This window comes from Perognathus longimembris, chromosome 5, assembly GCF_023159225.1.
Source record: "Perognathus longimembris pacificus isolate PPM17 chromosome 5, ASM2315922v1, whole genome shotgun sequence".
Classification (NCBI taxonomy): Eukaryota; Metazoa; Chordata; class Mammalia; order Rodentia; family Heteromyidae; genus Perognathus; species Perognathus longimembris.
Window position 1 is genome coordinate 6598990 of NC_063165.1, and position 22209 is coordinate 6621198.

Below are 22209 nucleotides of genomic sequence, written 5' to 3' on the forward strand. Positions count from 1 at the left end.
ATCTGTGTGCGTGTGGTAAACACACGCACACCTGGAGCCCCAAAGCCCTGGACTCTGAGTAACAGGTCAGAAGGTGTGCGCTATGAACGTTAATGATGCCAATTATCCTCATGGTGGTAATAAAGATGACACCACGGACGGTTGTGGGGCAGCAGCTAGTCTGTGGACAGGTTGCCTTTTCTCATCCACTCTTCACAGTTTTAGTTTGTATTTATGCTATTCTGAGCAAGAGCCAGCGCATTTTATCTATCATTTTTCTGGCGGGGCAGAGTTCAAACCACGATCCTCAAAGCTCATCCTCATGAGGATTGCAGAACGTTCAGAATTCCTGGAAGTTTTGAGTCAACTTCCAGACTTCTCTCTGCACCTCTAATCTGTGTGACCATTTCTATGGCCAGGATCAAATACTTGCCATGTCTGAGGCTTTAAACTTAATTTTTATTCTTGCAGGTTGTTAATGTGGAGTATTTCTGAGATATCATTAACAGCCAGATGTATGCCACCATGTGTGTGTGGTTAAATTATGTGGTTCGTAAAAATGTATTTTATATTTTGAGAGCATAGAATTCAGAATTGTCAGATTAGATCTGCCTTATTAGTCACAATTAAATATTTATATATCTATATTTTACTTAACATGTTTTGTCTAGTCTATTATGCGTTAAGTAGTAAATTAAAATTTCCATCTTCTAAATGTTTTTTAAAACATATTTTGCCATCTTCTGTTATTTCTGAGTAAGGTTACTTTGTAAGTTCTGCTTCTTAGTTATCTGTTGCATCAGTCCTTGTGCCATTAAATATTCAGGGCAGACAGTAAAGTCTCCTTTTCTCTTGTTATTACTTACTGAATGCTTTCTCGGCATTGGGTCCCACAGCTGTTGGTGCAAGGAGTCGTTGTGAACGCATTTGCCACGCTTGGATTTGTGGGTCATTTTTATCATCACAGTTTGCAGGGGATAAAGTGACCTGACCAGGCCCCCCCCAACATAAACAATGTGTCCCCAAATGTCATGTGAGTCTCCCAGTTCTAAAAGCCCCAAAGCTAGACATGAGGTGACACCAAGTGTCCAAATCCCAGAGGTTAGTGACATTAAAGGGACAGGGAAAGGAATAGGTATAAATGTGCAGAGCTTTTGTGCACATGTGTGCATACGTGTGTGTGTGTGTGTGTGTGTTACCAGCAACGGGACTCAAACTCAGAGCCTCCTGTCCACTTTGGCTGGTTTTCTTGCTCACGACTGGTGTTCTACCACTTGAGCCACACCTGCAGCCCAGCATCCTGAAGGCTCATTGGAATTTCACAGCCTTTCCTGAGCACTGAGTGTCGCAGGCCTGAGCCACCAGTGCCCAGCCCCTTCCCTAGGCCATAGCAACCGGCTGGTGAGGTCGGCCTCTAGAACATTCTCCTGAGAAAGAACCTCAAGGGCAGATCTCAGCACTGACACGCAGACATCCCGAAATGCCCAAGCACTGGGCTCTCTCCTCTTCAAGGACTCTTTAGCGAGCCAGGCCACCGGGAGCAAGGCTGGACTTCTTCCTCCCAGAGCTGCAGCTCTGCACACCATTGCCTGGGTGAGTGGCTTTGCGTGACTGCCGTGTTTGTCTAGGTGGAAACAAAGGGGGCACACAAGGCGGGAGGAAATCCTCGCCCTTGCGGGGTGCAGGCTGACCCAGCACGCTGGTGTGTAAGCACTCAGGAATGACGGAGACGTGGCGCCACCCACACGGCTGGACTGGGCAGGCGGCGGGCACTCCCTGCCCGGACCGGGGCTCTGACTGGCATCAGGGACTCACGTTTCAGAACGGCCTTTGCGTTTTGTCCATCCTCGTTCCTCCCTGCGCGTGGAGGCGTAAAACGAGGTCTGGCTTGAAAGTGATGTTCTAGGAATTGAAGGAGAATGTCAGACACCCCATCTCTGAAACCACTGAGCTGCTGCGCGGCACCACGCTTGCGTGTCCACACCCTTTGTGCTCTTCTCCGGGTGCTCTTGGGGGATTTGAACTCAAGTCCTTGTGCTTGCTAAGTAGCAACTCGACCATGGGAGCCACCCTGCCCGCCCTCTTTGTGCTGGTGACCTTTTGAGCTGGAGTCTTGCTTAACCCCTTCCTGCAGCGAGCCACCGCCTCCCAAAGCAGCCAGGATTAAAGGCTTGAGCCGAGCGCCCTCCTCTTTCTAGGGGACTAAGGGCTCCTGGCTCACAGTATTCTGAGGAGGAGAAAGCACTTGCCATGGACCATGGGCAATCCCCCTGTCCCCCCCCACACACACCCCGGGCCTCCCAGTGAGGGCAGGACGGGGCCCCAGTCCCGGTCACTTAGGACGATGGCCTCTGCCCTGCCCCTCACACAGGCAGGGCCCACGTGGCAAAGTGGGAGGCCAGGATTCCCTGCAGGGCGAGAGACGACAGGAGCCTGGCATCAAGCTTCAGCAAGTCGTGGACTCCATTTGTAGGGGTCTAGACCTGACAGGATTCCCCCATACGGCTGGGCATCCCCTGGTGGTGCTGGGGAATACTAAGTTCCTCCATGAGCAGAGCCATTGATAAGATCCTAGCTGAACTGGGGGCTTGCCCACTGGATGGGGGAAAGCCATCAGTGAGGCGTGACTTTGAGGGGTGTCTTGTTCCTGGCCCTTCCTCCCTTCCTGCCTTCTTGTTCTCTCTGCTCCCTGGCCGCCCTGGTAAGCAGCTTAGCTGGATACCAGGTCAGCCTCTTCCCAGGTCCACAGAGCTCGGTGCTGAGCGACCAGCGAGTCTTGGGAACCACAAACCCAAGTAAAGCAGTGAAAAGCCCACACATGATTCCTGGGCGTATTGGTCACTGAATTGCTAATTACTCATGCAGTTAAAATCCTTTGAAGGATGAAGAATATTCAGTGAGAATCTCCTACTCTAAGTCTCCATCTACCTGGCTCTCTCCTCCCTTACATAATTCCTTAACTTCTTGGATGTTCATCCAATGGTTTCTCACAAGCAAAGTCAAATCTCTTTCTCTCTCTCAGATTCTCTTTCACTTTTTCCCTCCATTTAACCATGTTCCTCAGATATCTTTCTACATCATTATGCAAATAACTGTCCTATCTTTTTTCATGGCTGTGTAGCACTCTAACCTGGCTTTATGAGAATATAAATTCACATCTCATAAAATTAACCCGTTTGGTGATTTCTAATATAATCAGAGTTATACAACCAGTGCAATTTTATATCTTTAATTACCCCTGAAAGAAATTCTGCACTGTTGGTCATTACCCTTACCCTCAACTCTCCTCAAAATAGACAATGCAGTAATGATTTTTCCTGTTTCTATAGATTGCCTATTTTATATAAATGGAATCATACAGATGTAATCCTCAGTAACTGGCTTCTTCTAAGTGTAGGCTTTCCAATGATTGTTCACGTAACATGTCACTACACCTTTGCTTTCCATTGCAGAATATTCCATTGTATAGCTATTCCACACTTCGTTCATCTTTTCCTTAATTGATGGACATTTGGATCCATTTATTTCAGGCTATTATCAATAATACTACTATTAAAGTTTGTGTTCCAGTTTCTGTGTGGGCTTAAATTTTCCTTTCTCTTCTGTAGACCTAGGAACAGAAGCCCTGAATCCATGACCCACTTTATAATATATGTAACCAGCTCCCATTGATGAAAAGTTAAAATACATCTCGAAAGCCAGCAACCCTTGCAAATGTGTTAGGGCCTGGGCCCTGAAGCCAGGAAGCTGGGGTTTGGGGGGAACCATGGGCCTAGCCAGCCTTCCAACTTTGCCTCACTCTGAACCTGTTCTGGGGGAACATTTTGTCTAGACTCCTAGCATTTTCTGGCCAAGCCTCCCCAGCGTGATCTGTGAGCCCAGGGTCTGGGAAAAGAAGATCATGGTTCACACAGCTGGCTCACGAGCCCACTCACATGCCGAGCCTCCTCCCTCCTGCAGGGCAGCCTCCCTGGGCAAGGGGAAGCTGGTGACTCTCAGCCTCGGAGCTTGCCAGCCCTTTGACTGGGCTTGGGCCACGCCTGGCCCTTGGCCACACCTGCAGCAGGTGCAGAGCAGGACAGAGCCGGAGCCATCCAGGTTTTCAGAGGGCAAGCCAGTTCCAGGAAGAGCCTGCTGGCATTCTCGTGGGTTCCGGGACCCCGAAGACGCACGCCTTTTAAGATATCCTTTTGATTTAGAGCTATTTATTTTTAATAAGCCAGGAAGTGATTTTTGTTGTAGTTGTTGTTTCTTCTGAGCCCTCTGAAGACAAATCTACTGAAACCCCGGGATGAATTAAATGAGAGAAAAATGCATCCACTGGCTGCCTGCTAAGCTCCACTCCGGACTTCTCCCGAGCCCTCAGCGGGCCCAGCTGCCCAGCTGCGTGGACCAAAGCGTGCTGGCGTCCCCTCCCACGGCTGGCACCCGACCCACGTCAAGGACACACTGGCTCGGGGGCCGTGAGTATCCGGCTAGGACACGAGGTGGGCCATTCTCGAATTATTTCTTTCATTACTTCATGAACTTACAAGTGCAAAATGGCCAATCTCTCCTCCAGGATCCAGGCTGCATTTGTTCATTGAGCTACTGCCTGACTTCCTCTCATCTTCCCTTTTCTTCTTTAAAGAAAGGCATTGCAGTAATGAGTGCATTGTGTTTCTATCCTATGGGAAAGAATGGACGAGTTTCAAATCAATTCTGTGTTTTCCAGAACTTGGTTGGGCATATGTTATTCTGTACCCAGGACAGTGTATCACGTCACTTTTGTAACCATTAACAGAATATTATGAGTTTAGACCTCTGTTCTAAGTTTAAGTAATTTCTCTCGTGATAATTAAAACTTACTATTTTTGTTGGGGTTGATTTGTTGTTTTAAGAAAAATAATTAAGAGCATGAAGCTTTCCATGAATCTGGTATAAAATACACCGTTGTTGTAATCTTTCTTACGAATGACCAATTTTATGTAATACATCTGCTGATTTATCCTGGACTTCGTTGGATGTGGTTTAGAGAGTTTTTCTTTAAACAGTTTCTTTCTTCATCTAAAACCGGGATGATTATTCACTCACTCTGAAACTGTCATAAACAATAACACTGGCTTCTTCGAGCATTACATTAGCAACCTAAATGGGTGACAAATATATAGCAAGGGGGCCCCACAGGCAGAGCGCTTTGCCGATGCTGAAATCTAATCATTACTGGTTTGCATCTGCCCGTGCCCACGTAGAGCAAGAAATGAGGGGTGGGGGGTTCATAATCCATCAAGCTTGCCTGGGCGCTGTCTGCGCGGTTACGTGCTGTTTCTCTGTTGTTCTTGATTTCCTTTTCTAACTGGATCCCCAGCAGGGAAAACACAGCTTTGAATTAAACAGCAATTAAGATCTTAATCTCCAGATCTGCCAAGGGCACTGGTGTCTTTACCGAGGACACTGTACCAGGGAGACCGAGGAAAGTGCCAGTTTGTGCTCTTTCCCTTTTAGTCTCTTCTTGAAATAAGTGCGCCTGGCCCATACGGGAGTGTGCATGGGGATTAGAAGTCCTTCTCCTCTGTCTAGTCCTCCTCCTCGGGGCCTGGTTGCCTGAGGTTCTTCCAGCGTCTGGGGAAGCATCCTCACAAACCCAGGTGTCTAAGGGCCAGAGAAGGCGTAGGGCCTTTAAGAGGCGGAGCCTAGTGAAGGGATGTTAGGAGAGGGTAGGCCTTTTCTGGAGGGAACACTGGAACCCCAGCCTCTGCTCTTCCTCTCTTTTCTCTCTCGGTCTCTCATCCTCTGTCTCTATCTCCCCCCACCCCCAACACCACTTCCTGACCACCATGAGGAGAGCAGCTCCTCTCTCCCTAGAAGGCTGCCGGCCATAGGCCCCAAAGCAATGGGGTGCACCCATTCAGCCTGGCCCAAATCCTCGGCACCTGTGGCTCCAGATAAACCTCTCCCGTGACTCAGCTGGTGTCTCTGTTTCGGAGGAGGAAAGCTAACACACCTACATTCACAAGCAGCAGGCAAACTATGCTAAGCATTCTATGGGACGGAGGGTTCTTAAACTTATGAAGTTAATACTTCAACACCTCCTTTCTATAACTATATAATGTTCCATGATATGGCAGTTACAAAATGGATTGACCGTCTCCCAGTGGATTGATACAATACAGGCCATTCCTAACCATCAGCCAGCACAAACAAGCTGTAAGGACCGTCCTTCACACATAGCTGTAAAGACCAACCTTGGCACACAGCTGTCCCTGGGCCTCCTCGAGGGCTTTTGTTTCAAGGCCCTCACAGATAGAAATCCAATAGATGCTTAATCACGTGTGTAAAATAGCAGTGTGTTGGCCTCTATCTGATGTACGGCTTCCCACCTACTTTCAATCACCTCTATGTTGATCTATGATAACTGAGCCAGCCAATAGAGGGCATTGTGTAGGGAATAACAGCAACAAAACACCTGCACATGCTCAGTACAAACTCAATATTACTTTTTCTTTTGGTGCTGGTCGTGGGGCCCCAAGCTCTTCTTCTTCCTCATGACTGCCGTGCTACCACTTGAACCACATCTGCAGTTCAGCACTGTGCTGGAATCTCATGGGAGATGGAATCTCACAGATTTTTCTGCTCAGGCTGGATTCAAGCAGTAATCATCAGATCTCAGCCTCCTGATTAAGATTACAGGTATGAGCCACTGACAAATGGCTCCAATCTTTTTCTTTGCTGTTGAAGTCTACGAATGGCAGGGCCCCTCGATCCAGAGGCCTGACTGTCTGTTGTTTCAGATGTGTTTAGAACAGCTTTGGGATATATCATTAGAGGGATAATGGCTGGTCAAAAGCAATGTTTGTAACATCAGCTTTTGTCAACGTGTCTCCGTATCAGGGTGTGGGTTCACACAGGCTCGTTTCCACATGGTGAAGCTGAAACATCTTGAATTTGCAAACCTAATCGGCATTAAAATAGTATTTTCTAGCTTTAATTTATATTATTATCTCTTTTTTTTGTCGGTTATCAGGCTTGAACTCAGGTCCTGGGTTCAGTCCCTGAGAGCCTCTCTATGCTCAACGCTAGCGCTCTACCACTTGAGCCACAGCGCCACTTCTGGTTTCTGAGTGGTTTAATTGGAAAGAAGAGTCTCACGAAGGGAGGCTTCTCTTCCCCAGGCTGGCTTTGAGCTGCCATCCTCAGATCTCAGCCTCCTGAGTAGCTAGGATTACAGGCGTGAGCCACTAGCACCCAGCACCTTCATCCCTTTTAAACCCCAGATCGTTCGTGAGCTGGGAAAGATTCATTTATTTAAGAAAAATGTTATTTTTCTGTCTAGCTATATTTCTATTTCTCATGAAGCTAATTCACTTGTTATTCTTTTCAGATATTTTTCCCCTACTGCTCTTGACACTTGCTTTTTTTTCCCCCTATAGGAATAATTTGTCAATCTCACCATGAAATCCCAGTGGTTTTGTGTGTTTTCTTAAACTCCAAGTGTTGGCTAAGTAGATTATTTTGGGTAACAATGGATATCTTTATGATGCTACATGCTCCTACCTAATCAAAAACTTGATGTATTGAGTCACGATTTAAAAATATATATATATATATATACACACACACACACATATATACATATACACACACACACATATGTTGTTGGGCTCCTATTCCATAGCCAAATCAAGTAATCTATGATTTTCATTTTTTTCACACATGTGTGTACACATGCACGTGTGTGTGTGTAGCCCACATGCTCTTTGGCTTGGCCAGGAAGCCCATAGCTCCAAACACTGCATCTCATCTCTCTCTCTCTCTCTCTCTCTCTCTCTCTCTCTCTCTCTCTCTCTCTCTCTATGTCAGTGATCATATGGACACTACGGCAGCCACCAGCCCAGCCCCGGCCGGCTCTCTGCTGAGCGAGCGCATGGAGTTGAAGAATGGCACCAACTCCACCAGGGCCCTGTGGCTGCCGGACGGGACCAGCGCTGCCTGGTACATCCTCACCATCATTGGTATCTACAGCGTCATCATCCTCTTCCGGCTGGCCAGCAACATCCTCGGGAAACACGACAAGGTCTCCGAAGATGCTTATCATTCCAATCTGACCTCCGAACTCACAAGGAAAGAGCGCGGCAGCAGGGTGAGCGAATGCTCCTCGCTGACCATCAGCAACACCATCTGGGCAGCAACGGCTGCCCTGCAGCCCAGCCCGGCCGGCCCCAGCACGGCCACTCAGGGCACCCCGGGAAAGGCAAGACCGGGAGGCCTCCCGGGGGACGCGCCAGCACCTTGCTCTTACTCGGAACCTTGACAAGGGAGCTGAACCTTTGGGGGGGGGGCTCGAGGAGCACCCCCCAGCCACTGGCTCTCACTCTGGAAGGCGGCCCACGTCTCTCCCCAGCCTTCGGGTGCATTGGGAAGAGCTAGGACGGGCGAAGGAGCCACGCTGGTCTTTCACCAGCAAGGCCTGTGGTCAGGCTGACACCAGGGCAGTCAGGAAGGGCATAGGAACGGTGGCCTGCGGTCATAGCCCGGAGGCTGGACTGGGGTGAAAATACCGGTCCTTGGGTGGCATGGAAACGCTCGTCTGTAACAACTAGTTGAGATAAATGACCCGAAGGAACCGTTCCATTTTAAAGACTAAAGTTATTCCTATCGGAAGTGACAGGGAAGGGGTGGCATTGTCCAAAAGGAAATGTACTCTTGACCTGACATATGTAACTGTAACCCCTTTGTAGATCACCTTTAGAATAACCATGAAACATTAGAAAAATAACTGTGGAACAAAAAGAAGCCGGGACTTCCTTTTCTTTGAAAGAATGGTGTGCGTTGAAAGCAGCGTTTGTCTTGGATGTGGAAGCAGCGGACGGGAATCTGAGCTCACTCATCGCTGCTGGCTTCTAGATCGTTCCTTCTCCAGAACAGTTTACAGAGAAGATGGGACAGTGTGGCCCCAGCTGCCGCCCTGAGAGAGCTCATGAGGTCCTGCAGGTGAACGGGGCTTGAAAAGCCAAGGACGTATATAATATATAAATAAACATACATTATAAAGATAAGCGTGGCCTTGGTTGGCAGTGATGCTGGTGGTTGATGTGGATGGAAGTCATGTTGGTGTTACTGGTGCTGGTCTCGGTGCATCATGTGGATGGTGGTGGTGTTCCTGTTCAAGTGAGATTCTGAGGTTCAGCTGAGATGCCTGGTCACAGATGGAGAATAGAATTGGGCTGGGGAATGGGACGTGCTGATGCGTCTCAGCCTCGAATGGGAGTCGGTGAGGCTTCCTCCCCAAAAACCGGAGCTTCTCCCAAGACAGTGATCTCCTGATCCAACTCAGGATTTCACTGGGAAAGGAGCAGAAGAAACGGAAGGCAAACAGACAGCCATCTGCCTGTGACAGGTGCGCTAGGAAGAAAATGAACTAAAGAACCATGACGACATCACAGGTGCATTTACACCGTCGGCCCTGGTGGCCTTCTTATGAACCCGGCGAGGGCTGTGTTGGGTTCCTGAGGCTCAGAAACGTGGATAGTGTCACCCGGCGGACAGAAGACTCAAAGGTAAGCCTGTGAGGTGCCAGAGGCCTGGATGGCTTCGTTAAGTCCTTGTTCACACGTCTTCTCCTTCCAGGTAAGAAGAAACTTGCCAGTGTGGAAGGGATGAGTCTCCCCCGCCCCCCATTATTGTCAGGATGGCCCTCGGCTCCTCCCCACCACCAGGGGCAGGGGGGTGTGAACGCCTGCACCTAGGAGGCCCAGGGCCCCAACCTGGGGGGCAGCAGTAACGGCTCCCTGAGGCCTGAGGGTCTCCAGCCATGTTCCGCAGCTCCTGGCTCCTTGGGGTCCTCGTGGGCAGGCAGGGAACCCCGTCACGCTCCCTACCTTTCCACGTGCATGAAAACAAACAGCTCTGCGTCAAAAAGTCTGCACGGAGAACAAACCCTGAAGCTCGGAGCTGTGATTTCTCCACCCACCGGTCTCCAGCTTGCAAAGACCGGTTCCAGGAGGCTGAGGTGTCCTTGTGTGACCTTGGGGTCCTCTCACCCCCGTGGACATTGGTGGAACTCCAGCTCAGGTGGGAGCCTCCCAGCCCGGGGCCCCCACGCCAGCAGGGCCTGGCGGTGAGGCGGACACTTGTCCAGGCAGAGCCGGTGCCGGCCCGGCCTCAGCCCACCGGGTACCCGAGGAGGCTGGAGAGGACCGGACAATTGCCCTGATAATGACTCTGGCCTCTCCCAGCTGCGTGGCAGGGCTGCCGTGGGCAGAGGGCTCAGCGTGGGCTTCTGCCTTCTCATTCTGGCACAGCTACCAGAAAACAGGAAGCATAATTGGGCGTGCACCAACAGGTGCAGGGATTTATGATACCCACACATATGCACACACACATTCACAGACACACACACACATCTATACATGCTCCCATCGCATTCAAGCTCACACGCACTGATGTACACATCTCAAGCACTCTCATCCAAACACTCACGTGTAAATATACTTCCAGGAATACACACACACACACACACACACACACACACACACACACACACACACCTTCCATCCATCCCCATGGACACCCATGCACAATATGAATATACTCTCTTGTGTGCTCTCTCACATGGAAGAGGACAGCCACTCATGGATGTGCGCACAGATTTAGCAGAAAGAGTGAGAGAGAAAGAGACAGAGTGTGCACAAGGCCAGCTAAGGCAAGGAAGCTCTCCGAGTGGCCTGCTTCTCCTCTGTGGGGTGGTTTGCTGGAATCCACTCCCAGGCAGAAACAGAACTTACCATTAGCCCATCAAGTACTCCGTGACGGTGAAACCAGGGTGCATGCAGTAGAAATCCTACTTCCAAGTGTGGACTGAGAGATTTCCCTAGGCTGGCTTGTGTGGTAAGATCACAAGTCTTCCGTGAGCAGCTGGTTCAGCAGTTTCTTCTTGGTGAAGCCCAAGGCAAACAAGTATAAGAAGGAAATTTATTTGGGCTTCCCCCAGATTTTTCAGCCCACAGTAGTGGCTTGTCCCCATGGCCTGGGCTCCCCGTGGCAGAAGCGTGTGGTGGAAGAAATTGCTTATCTCGTACCCAAGACAGGAACAGGCCGGAGTCTCAGTATCCCTTTGGCTATGTTCCCAAGGACCTGTTAGCTGTTGAAAATTCTCTTTTTAATCTCTAATTGTATTAATTGGAGGGTTTCTCTCCCTTTTAGTTAGTTTGACGAAAGATGTGTCAATCTTGTTCATCAAAGACAATTATTTTTTTTGATCTTCTGTATCGTTTGGCTCCCATTTTTATTCATTCCAGTTCTGGTCTTGACTATTTTTCTACCACCTGGTAAATCTACTCTTGATTGTGTAAGCACGCAGGCAGGCAGCTAGTGGGAGCTCAGTGTGCACAGTGACACGCGCCAGGCCTCCCTGGGTGTATCAGGCGGCCCTGATCTGGGCACAACGCCCACATCATGTGTGTGCCACAAATACTTTTGGAATGGATGAAGGGCCGCACATCTTTCTTTCCATCCCACTGAACCGCAAGACTGCATCGATGGTGGAAGTGATGTCCAAGGACCAATCCCCATTCTCATATCCTCCAGGCCAGAAGGGAGTCGTTTCTGAGTCTGTGTCCCATGATGCTTTGGGTCTGGCGTCGCTATGGGAGTAGCACGGCTGGAAGAAAGCCTTTTGTGAGGTCATTCATTGTCCTTCACCTATCAGAGCGAGCACCCCTGATGGAGACAGGGAAAGCGCTTCGGGAGCCACGATGCTTCATTTTGCAAACCCTCTTCTAAAGAACATCATTATCAGGAATCAGTTTGATAGCATCAAGAGGAAGCAATGCCTCCAGTATCTGAAAATGCTGCGGATGTTGCAGGACGATGGATTTAAGACGGTGTATTTAGGGGAAACTGACATCCCGGAAAGCCTGGTGACGGGGGAGGATTTCAGTGACCGGTATCTCATGCAGACCCCGTCCTGGTGTATCGTACACGGCGGAGGCAGTCAGGGCTGGGTGCCCTGGAAGTATCGGATATTCCTTAGAGACGAACTCTGTATCAGACGAGAAGAGCACATTTTCTCCGAGTTCTGCGAAGTGGTGAAGACGACCTACGGCAAGTGCGCCATCGTGGTCAAAGGAGAGAGGCAACAGGATGGAGCAAAGCCAAAGGAAGACAAGAAGCCTGGCGCCCAGCCGTCCAGCCCCGCAGGCATTAACTTAACAAGCATTGTGTGTTGTCCCCAGGTAGCCAAGTTGTATGGCCATGAGCTGCTGATCCTGCCTTCCCCTTATAATTACCTGAATCCCTTAGACTCAGCCTGGTCTTCTATGAAATGGTTTATCATCAATAACAGGAAAGAGTTTTGTTTGCAGTCTATTGACAGTGTCTATTCTTATCAGTATATACTTTTCAATGATTTAATTAGCAAAGGGATTGAAAGGATAAACCTAACCAAGTGGAAAACACTGACAAACAAAGTACGGAGATGGGAAAACTATTATCTGGGGAAATTTTCTAAAAACGATCTTTCCGACAAGCAGTAGGTATGGTCTTCATCATCAATTCTGCTGTGCTTGACACTGCTCCACGGCCACCAGAGAAACTCCAGGGGTGACCTCAGAGGGTGTAACGGGGACTGAGAGGTTCCTACGGATGCTGGCCAAGCCGCGAGTTTCATGGAGGATTCATTAAAAGCTTGTTGGCAAATTAGAGGTCTCAACTCTCCTCTTGTTAAAGTCACTATGAAGGCCACGTCAATGCAAGGATTAAGGCCCATTAGGATTATGGCTGCTAATGAATAATTCTGCTAATTAAAATGTTATTTTTAACTGGCAATGTACCTGATAAACCAACCCGTACTGTATATTTGTGTGACCTTTCCCCCCTCCTTCATTTCACATATTTTAGGATTTCATTCCCTAGAGAGCAAATAACACTATTCAAACTTCCTAGGTCTCTTCAATGTCCTGCCATCGTGTGAGGCTAAATGCGGGTGGCTGGATGTGAGGATAGACGTGGGCTTGCCCTCAGCTCACACTTAGTACACAAGTACCCACAGTTCTAGGGCAATGAGCACTAACCAGTGTGCATAGGACCAGTCAGAGATCGATAACAAGGTGATGACTTTCCTATCGTGCGTGTGTGTGTGTGTGTGTGTGTGTGTGTGTAGGAGTCAGCTGCTCACCTGAGCTAACTCATCTGGTCCTTAAAATGACTATCATGTAAGCTTGCTATTATTAAATTACCTCTGCTGTGCAGAAGAGCTGATATTCAAATCGAGAGGCCACGTTTGATCATTGAATCACGAAGCCTCCCTAGCAATGAGCAGCAGCGCTTTCAGTCGCCATGACAACTACAGCAGAGAGCTGTTGCCATCCCATTTCACAGGCGAGGAAACCGAGACGGGAAGCTGTCCCTGGCGTGGTCTGCTTCTAAGGCCATGCTCAGCATGCTTAGCTCGATTGGTCAAGTCTAGCCTTTCCTTCTTTACATGATATCAGAAGTGTATGATGTCTGAAGCTGGCAAAGTGGCCATAACCAGCTGCACGTCACAACAAAAATGCAGGTCACGGTGCAGAGGGGTTGGTAGGATACCTTTTGAAGGTACATTATGTTCCTTTGAGAAAAATCATGGAATGTTTTTAGGTTATTAGATGAACAGAATAAGCCAGTGGGAGCTATTTTTTTGTTGTTGCTTGAAAACCAAGACAATTTAATAATCTAGGCTCGGAGTTCTATTCCTCTGAGATCTTTTTTAGTCGTCAGAAATGCAAGCTGGAGAAAGAACCTCCATATAATCAGAGAGATCAAACGGGCCAACATTAACGTGCAATTTAGTTACATAAGAGTGCATCCACAATTAAGAAGAAGTGTTTCCTGCAAGGCACAAGGACTTCCAGCCTTTTTAAAAGGACTTGGGAATTGAATGATCTAGTTGGGATCTGAAGTGTATAAAGTTTGCAGCTTATTACTAGCTATGAGACTGTGGATTAGTTAGCTTACTTCCTGAGGCTCAGTTTGCTCTAGTAAAATCAGTGGAGGCCTTTAAGATTGTCACACACACCAAGTCACTATCTTGTGTCTGGCGTCTGTGTGTACTCAGAAAACTGAAGCTCATGAAGCCGAGCTCCAAGAGAATGTGGCCACAATTCAAACTAATATGGCTGATCTCATTTCCTTTCTTTTTGCTTTTTGAGGAGGATTTTCACTTCTTTTTACCACTGGGAAGCAAGAGTAGAAACATGCAAGATGCTTTGATCAAAGGAACTTTTGTTCTCTGGCTTTTCTTTTTAAAATCATCAGCAATAGATTAGGGAATTAACCATGAGATTTCTTCTGGTGTGGTTGGACAGGAGACCGGCGAGTGCAGGCCAGAATCTGCCTGGGAACAGTCCTATCTAGTGCAGTCATAGCTGGTGTCAATCCATGGCAACACGGTTGAGCCACACAGCTGTAGATGAGTCTTTGGGAATAAAGTTCATGGTGTTGGCCATCCTCCGCTCCTCAGATCAGAGTGACACATCAAGAACCAGCTCAGAGCAAAGAAGCACATGGAGCCTGCTACCCAATGGCCCAATCCAAGTGTGATGGGTGCAGCCGTACCCGGCTAACCCATGGGGCTGAGCTCTCCTCCATGTGTGAGCACTGTTGCTTCTTACAATACCAACTGCTTTTTTTTTTTTACATCTTGGCCTCATCCAGCTCAGAAAAGCGGCACACAGGACAGGGGACGCTAAGCTGAATTTACAAAGGCAACACTGGACGATCACTCAACGAGATGCGCACACAGCTCGTGACAGGAGGCTGGGAACCAGAATCCCAGTCGTCCTAGCGGGAAACCCTCATCAAGCACTGCAGGGCCTTCTGCAGGCTTGGAAGGGCGTGCCAGGCCTGGGGCCCCTTGGCAGCCAGAGGTGGGGCTGCTGCTCTATGATGGGAGATGTCGGCGGTGAGAGCTGAGTCCAGGCCCTGGGGCTGGACTGGGGGCAAAGCTTCTGGAATTGAGGGGCTGCCCACTGCTCCGAATGCCCAGCGGGAGAGAGTGTGCTTGGTAGAGCAGATGGAGGCAATTGCACACACGCAGACATGCGTGCACACCATTGCACCGACACAAACTCAGCACTCTGGCCAGTTCCTCGGCTCTCCCTGGCCTCGCTCTGTCCTCGATCCAGACTCCCAAGTACCGTAACTCTCACCCGTTCTTCCTGTTCCCGAGACTAGACCTGTGGCATCGCGCCCGGCTTATTTGCTGAGACAGGATCTCACTCCTCTTTGTGCTTTGGCTGGCCTTGAACCGTAACGCTCTTCATCTCTGGTCAGGCTGACTTCTCAAGCCCATACTGCATACCACTGTTCACCCCACAGTTTAACCTCCTCTTCCTGACTGAGCCATTGTCAACGTCCTGCCCCGTGGGGACTGCGGGCCACCACACCGGGTGGCACTGGGGACGGGGAGTTTTCAGGCCTGCTCTATTGGGCTTATTTGAAGAGATTTTTGCTGCCAGCAGCCTTTCTTTCCTCTGCTACTGTGTTGCAAGCTTAAAAAAAAAAGTACATATGTTAGGCATGCATGCAGTTAAGATCAGGAGCTGCACGTGGTCCTGGCTGGTGCCGTGGGGAGAAAATGCAGCTCCCAGTTTGGGCTTTCTCTGAAGTCTTTCGTCCGCTCCAGGATGATTGTTTCCTGCCTCCTCCTCCTGTTATGGTCCGGAGCCCCTGGACAGCCCTGGTCCCGATAGGGAGCCACGGCTGGGCTTTAAACCCTGTCTACCTACCACTTCCAGCCATTCAAACCAGAATGTACCTGTGAAATGATACCGACTCCACCGCGCTGCTAGTCATCGCCCCCTAGCGGTACAAGAGCGCACAGGCAATGGAGCCGAAGACAAAGCGTTCACAGAAAAGCCAGGGCTTGTAATTCAACCTGTGCTAAACCCCCACTAAACTTCCCATGATGCATAGATGTTCTGAACATTCCAAAACTTAGTTGTAAACATCCAGGTTTAGAAAAGCAACTGTATTTGAATAAATATGGTTATCTGCTGGTTAAGCGGACTTCATTCTGTGTCAATAGCCGACGCTCTATTGCAAGTTTGGGAGGCACACGAGGGGTTGTGCGGGAATGAAATGGTACCTGGGGTCTGGACCAGCCCTGCAGACAGAGCCAAGGCCCTGGGGCCCATGAGGGGTGGGGGCTGCCAAGCAGGCTTCTCTGGGGGCTGAGGTGGAGCTTAAATGAAACTAGGTAAACTGAGGAGATGGGTGGAGTTGGGAGGGGGGCAAGAACGATGAAAGGGTGACACTGATGCATTGATTTTACCAACTGACATGTGGGATTTAAACCCTTTTGTACAAGTACTTAAGAATAAAAAGACAAGAAAAAGAATCTCCTTCACACTCTTCGGGCACTACAGCTCCAGATTCACCCTACCTGGAACTGTCACGTTAGACCCGCTCAGCAATCACAGTGAAATCAAAGTCGCTGTGTGTGTTTCCTCCGGAGGCTCAGCGAGTTCTGTGCCCCCAAACTGGGACGACACCGGCAGCCAGCCAGCGGTTCAAGTCCAGCGTCAAGGAGTCACTCACAAACAGGAATCGGTCCCTAACTCCCTTCTCAGACCAACCGGGGGCCAACACTCCTGGACCAGCACGCGGACCGTACACAGCCTCCGTAGCAGTGAGAACGGCACTCAGGATGGTACTGGGGAGGGGGTGGGTGGAACTGGGTAAATGGGGGGTGGGTAGTGGGGGAGCGGAGAAGAGCTGGAGGAAGCGGTCATTCTCTGGGATCTCATCCCATACAGCCGGGAAACGTCTGTGTCCAGGCCTCTGTGCAAATGGATCCAAAACCTGTTCCCCATTAGGAAGTACTGTGAAAAAGATGCAAAACTCTCCTCTCTCATAATAAATGTGTGTATGTGTGTGTGTGTGTGTGTGTGTGTATGCACGAGAGAGAGAGAGAGAGAGAGAGAGAGAGAGAGAGAGAGAGAGACTAAATGCTTTCAAAAGACCAGACTGCTTTTATTTCAAGAAACAAAATACTTGATTTTTAAAAACCATATAAAAAATTCACATCATTCTAAGTGAAAGGTATGCGTCCGGGAGTTTATTCTCCGACATACTCAGTCATTACTAAGCCTTTCTTCTCTTTCTTCACAGCTGGAGTCCACTCCAGATGCCGTTCGAGTGGCAAAATCTAGAAAGGAAGACCAGAGGGGTGAATAGGGAGGTCGGGTGACGTCACAGCCGAAGCTTTTCTTGCTCAACATGAACCTGACGTGTGGGCACTTAGCGTCCACGGGGGAACCGCCCACGTTTATCGACTACTGAAACTGCGGTGTGGCAATTCTCGCAGCTGCCAGGCTTTCTGTGTAAGGAAGGCGGCCGGCCTAGGAGGAAGGCGAGCGCCTGAGTCAGTTCCAAACCCCGCTGTTCACAGCCATCTCATGTCCTGGACTCCGGTGACGTCTGCAGGCGGAGTGCGGCATCTGTCACCCCGCGCTGCACTTCTCCCCGCTCCTTCCCCTTAACGCCCTCAGGATGGCTTGCTCTGGAACAGAAATCCAGTCAACGCTTGTTCAAGCTCTGCCCTCGCCCTTCCTCATTTCTACGCGCACCTTCTTCCTCCACCCAATTTCAGTCAAAGTTTCATGTTTTGCACGTGGCCATCAGCAATGACACCAAGAACTTTCTGTATTTCTAGGTCTGGCTACTCCTCGGTTTCCATGATCAAAACGTGCTTCTAAAAGGCAAGATTCTGTACGAGTAACGCCTGCCTGGCGAAAGCCCCGGCTGCGGAGGGGCAGCGGCTGGGGGCAGCTGGCGGGGGACGGAAGGGGCGAAGTGCAGCGGGGCCAGCGCTGGGCAGGGTGCTGTGTTTCACCTGGCTCAGTTCCTTCCTACTTCTGCTCTCACCATGTTCTTCAGAAACTGCAGAAGGGCTGACAGCACAGAACCACCATGCGGTGCTACTGCGTTGCTGCTGTTACTGACAACGCCTGCCTTTACGCTCTGCTCTGGGAAAGCCTATTGTCAGAAACAGCATGGCGGGTGGGCAGGGCGTTGGAGCCACCTAACCCCTGTGGTTTCCACAGTAACTGTGGCCATGTAAGAACCATCGGATGGGGCTGGGAATATGGCCTAGTGGTAAAGTGCTCGCCTCCTATACATGAAGCCCTGGGTTCGATTCCTCAGCACCACATAGGCCGGGACACGAGAATGTAGCAAAGGCATCCCAGTCCAGGAAAGGCCCGCAGGAGTGCGCGGGGTAGGCGGGTGGGGGGGAATAATGTGCAAAGAGTCTTTGGTGTGACACTATCTGATGACAGAGTCCCTTCACCTTGGGGTTTCAGATGCCCTGTGGGTCCCTGCCTCCCCTTTTCTCTGCACATGCGCGAGTTTGGGCATCACAGGCCATGTTCTGAGTACGTTGGCTTCTCGGTGGAGAAGGCCCAGAGCTGGCTCAGGGGCCGGAGGCCGCACCCCGCTGGGCACCGCGAGTCCTGGGGACCTGGCCCCACCGGAGCGGCGGTGCGTTCCTGCACCGGCATGCCGTCCACGGGGGGTACGGAGTCCCCCGTGAGCTGCAGGACCTCACGTCCCAGCCACAAAGCCCAAGTACCTTCAGGTGTCTTTCTTCTCTGATTGCTGCTTCTTGTCAGCTTCTGGCTTGGGCTGTTTTGCTTCCAATCTTTTCCTCTGGTACATTTTTACTCCTGCAAACGCCAGGCAGAGAATCAATGTTTTCGCAGCCAAGATATACAGCAGCAGGGGCACGTGGTCAAGGACCTTCGGGAAGAAAGAAACCATTCCAAGTATTCCATCCACGATATGGCATGCTCCTTCACCCAACAGATATTTACGGAGTAATTACTATGCCACAGCACAAGGCTAGACACTGGGGTTTTACTACCCAAGCTGTGAGTTCCCTTCCCATGTCACCAATAGCTCTGTCTCCTTGTTCCCAACTTCCCAGATGGAAACAGCCCTCAACTCCAGACACAGTTGAGTCTGGCTGTGCGCGATGGGATGGGCCGACTCCGGCCCCTGCTCTTGAGGGACGGAGCTGCGTCCATTGGGCTAAAGCTGTGTTCCTTTCTGCCCCTCACTGACCAGGTCACCTGCTCAGAGCTGCGCCAGTGTGAGCATTTGCCACTTCCCTTGCAAAGTAAGGCTGGACCAGAATTCCCTTCCGGATCCCCTAGCTTTGCTAGGCCATCACTGCCCCTCACTTCTAAAGACGTCTTGGCCCCAGCACTTGAAGGGAAAATGAGCCCAAATCACTCACTGTACCTTTAATCTCCTATTGGAGGAAAGGGGAATAATGCTCTTGGTATTAGTAGGTTTTATTGTGAACTTCTATATAAGGCTCAAACAGCAAATACTAGACTAATTTCATCAACATGGCAAATATCATCAAATCATTATGAGATGAAAATCCATTTCCAAATAAAGTAAAAAGTACACTTTCATGATTATTAGTTTAGAGGACAAGGTAGAACTTAACCTCATGAAATCATTAGGTTAAATTGCTAACATATCACTTATCATATGTAAACCACTAAAATCAGATTCTACTACAAGGAGGGCCTTTGAACGCCTCTGGTAGTTTCCCTAAGGTTGGGTTGAAGCTAGTTAGTGAATACGGGAGCTGGGAAGGTCATGCCCACTGAACCGGAGGGCTGGACAGAATTTTAAAGATGACCTGGTTTACCCCTTCATTTTTTAAGACAAAAAAGTAGCCGAGTACCATTGGCTCATGCCTGCAAGCCTAGCTACTCAGGAGGCTGAGATCTGAGGATGTCAGTTTGAGCCAGCCTGGGCAGATAAATCCATGAGTCTCCTATCTCGAATCAAATAGTAAAAAGCCAGAGGTTGAGGCACAGATCAAGTGGAAAAGCACCAGCCTTGAGTAGAAAGATGAGTAAGAGTGTAAGACTCAGAGTGCAAGTCCCAGTACCCGCACAAATAAGCAAGCAAACAGAAGACAAGGAATAAGGCTTCCGGAAGATGACAGTCTCCTTCTTGTGACAATCCATTCCAAAACTGGAAGCTAACATTCTAACTCGTAGATGGTCTATTCCCGAGTTTGAATGAACTGGAATTAGTGAAATCACAATTTATATACAGATATATTCCTGTAAGTTTACCTACATTCTTTGCGCTTGAGACTTAGACAAGGATTTTGAGCCGAGCTGCCATTTGCCCTGACAGCCATTTGTAAATTTCTCCCTGTCATCCATGCCAGACCGAATAGTTCAGGAGGGCGAGTGATGGGGGAGGAAGGGTCTGGTGCAGGCCCAAGAGCACTGCAACCTGAGTCCCCATCACTACAGAACCTGCTGATACAGAGCACGCGTTCCCCACCCCCGAAGCCCTGCCCGGAACCACGCAAGCCAGCAAAGCTCGGCTCCTGAATTTACACAGGAGAACCGGACTCGGTGCTTCGGAAATCAGTTAACTGCTAGCATAGCTGTCTGAGGAAGGCTGCTGTGGGGAATAATTATTATGTAATGAAGGCCACGGGTAACAGGTGATCCAACTCTCCCAATTGTTTTCATTTAAGTCAATAATGAGACCCCTGTAGAAACATAGGAAATGTGCTATGAAAGATTATTAGGACAGCAGTAAAAGGTGGTGACACTAGTACCGGCACCAAAAAAAAAGTTACCCTGGTTTCAGGTACCCCGCTCTGATTTGGCACCCCTTCCCACGGACCTCCTCAGCCCCCCAAGCCTTTCCTTCTGCTTTCTTAAAGGTTCTCATTCCAGGAGCAAAGAGAACGTCATGTCGCCGCACACGGTTCAGGTTAGGTGTTCTAGGCTGGCTGACCCACCGGGCCGCACGGTGAAAAGCTTTGGCACTGGGAGGCCGCGTGAGCTCAGTGAGGAGTTGGGAAGGAAAGGTCAGCTCAAAGACACAGCCAAGTGGTTTCGGTGTTGACTTTCTTTTTATAGCATGGAGAAGAGGAGGGAAGGGGCCGAGTTTCAGGACCAAGGGGAAGGAAGGCAGAGTGACGGCAGCAGAGGTGAAGGACCCCAGAAGGACCTTCGAGTGCTGCTTCTCCCAAGGGCTTCAGCTGGGTGTGTGCCAACACCCCCGCCATCCCTCAACACCCCGAACTTGTAGGGGAGACAAGGAGAACCACTGTTCAATGAGATCGACAATCATTGTGAAAATCAAAACCCCAATCCCTGGAAAGTGAGAAATGGGGGAATTCTTAAATAAGGAGGCCACGCTTTCTCCTGCTGCGCACGTGGTGCTCCACTTCTGGCTTTTTGGAGATAAAGAGTCTCATGGACTTTCCCGCCCAGGCTGGCTTTGAAGCATGATCTTCAGATCTCAGCCCCCTGAGTAGCTAGGATGACAGGCGCGAGCCACCAGGGTCGGCTTCTTTTCCCATTTTAACCAGTCTACTTGTAAAGAACTGCTATACTCGATGACGGCTGTGATGTCTACAATCGGGGTGCACAAAGGCCCTGCATTAAAGGTGTGGTCCCCTGGCTGGTGGTATTAAAAGTGCTGTGGACCTTGAGGAAGTGAGGGCTTATGGGAAGGCTTCTGGTCTCTGGAGATGCACCTGCGAAGAGGACCATGGGATGCCGATCTCCTCCTCATTTGTTTTCTGGCTCCTGAGGTGGGCAGTTACTCCCCCAGGCTCCCCACCATTGCCGTAGGGCACCCCCACCACAGGCTCCAAGCAAGGAGGTCTCCGAGTGCCCCTGGACTGGAATCTCTACAAATGTCAGCTAAGCAACCCTCGTCTCTTACATCTACAGGGTCTCAGGGATGTCTGGAAGCTACAGGGAGGAGAGAGAAATCCAAGCTCCAAAGGTTTAAAACCATTCTCACCTTCCAGTTCATTATGGGGCTGTGAGCTCACTGCTGATCACTGTAGCTCCCCAAGACAAGGGCCCGAGCAGAAGCAGAAAGATCAGGCCGAGGAGCTGGAAGTTCGGATCTGGGGTGGAAGAAAAACGTTATCAGCCTGAGGTTTTTTTCAGGGCAGACCACGGTAGGGCTAAGATTCTGAGCAGGGCAGCCCAAGGCCTGGTGCAGGCAGAAGCCTGGGTGAGGGCCAATCCTAGCCAGGCTCTTGCTGAGCAGAAAGCGAACCCCGGGAGCCCTCCACAGCCCTGGCAGAGGAGATGGTGCTGCGTCTGAGGAATATTGCCTCCTATCCCATTCCTCTGACACCTAAGGGTGCTCCCCACCCCCACCCCCCAACCTCCTGCCCAGAACACTAGCTGGTTTGGAGACTAA

The 22209-nt window shown here is 49.9% G+C and overlaps 3 protein-coding genes across 3 annotated transcripts; 2 read left to right on the plus strand and 1 right to left on the minus strand.

Moving 5' to 3' along the window:
* The first annotated feature begins 4238 nt into the window (after positions 1-4238).
* On the plus strand, positions 4239-8964 carry Smim34 (small integral membrane protein 34). The gene is made up of 3 exons (XM_048346928.1): positions 4239-4466; positions 7819-8209; positions 8863-8964. The coding sequence occupies exons 2-3, from the start codon at positions 7826-7828 to the stop codon at positions 8962-8964; spliced, it is 486 nt and encodes a 161-aa protein (XP_048202885.1). The 5' UTR covers positions 4239-4466; positions 7819-7825.
* A 2518-nt stretch (positions 8965-11482) lies between these two features.
* On the plus strand, positions 11483-13025 carry C5H21orf140 (chromosome 5 C21orf140 homolog). The gene has a single exon (XM_048346260.1). The coding sequence runs from the start codon at positions 11712-11714 to the stop codon at positions 12489-12491; it is 780 nt and encodes a 259-aa protein (XP_048202217.1). The 5' UTR covers positions 11483-11711; the 3' UTR covers positions 12492-13025.
* A 3919-nt stretch (positions 13026-16944) lies between these two features.
* On the minus strand, positions 16945-21907 carry Smim11 (small integral membrane protein 11). Its single transcript, XM_048346261.1, has 3 exons — positions 21799-21907; positions 18569-18735; positions 16945-17143 (listed from the first exon to the last, which is right to left on the minus strand). Exons 1-2 carry the CDS (start codon positions 21808-21810, stop codon positions 18571-18573), a joined length of 177 nt encoding a protein of 58 aa, XP_048202218.1. The 5' UTR covers positions 21811-21907; the 3' UTR covers positions 16945-17143; positions 18569-18570.
* Positions 21908-22209: the final 302 nt, after the last annotated feature.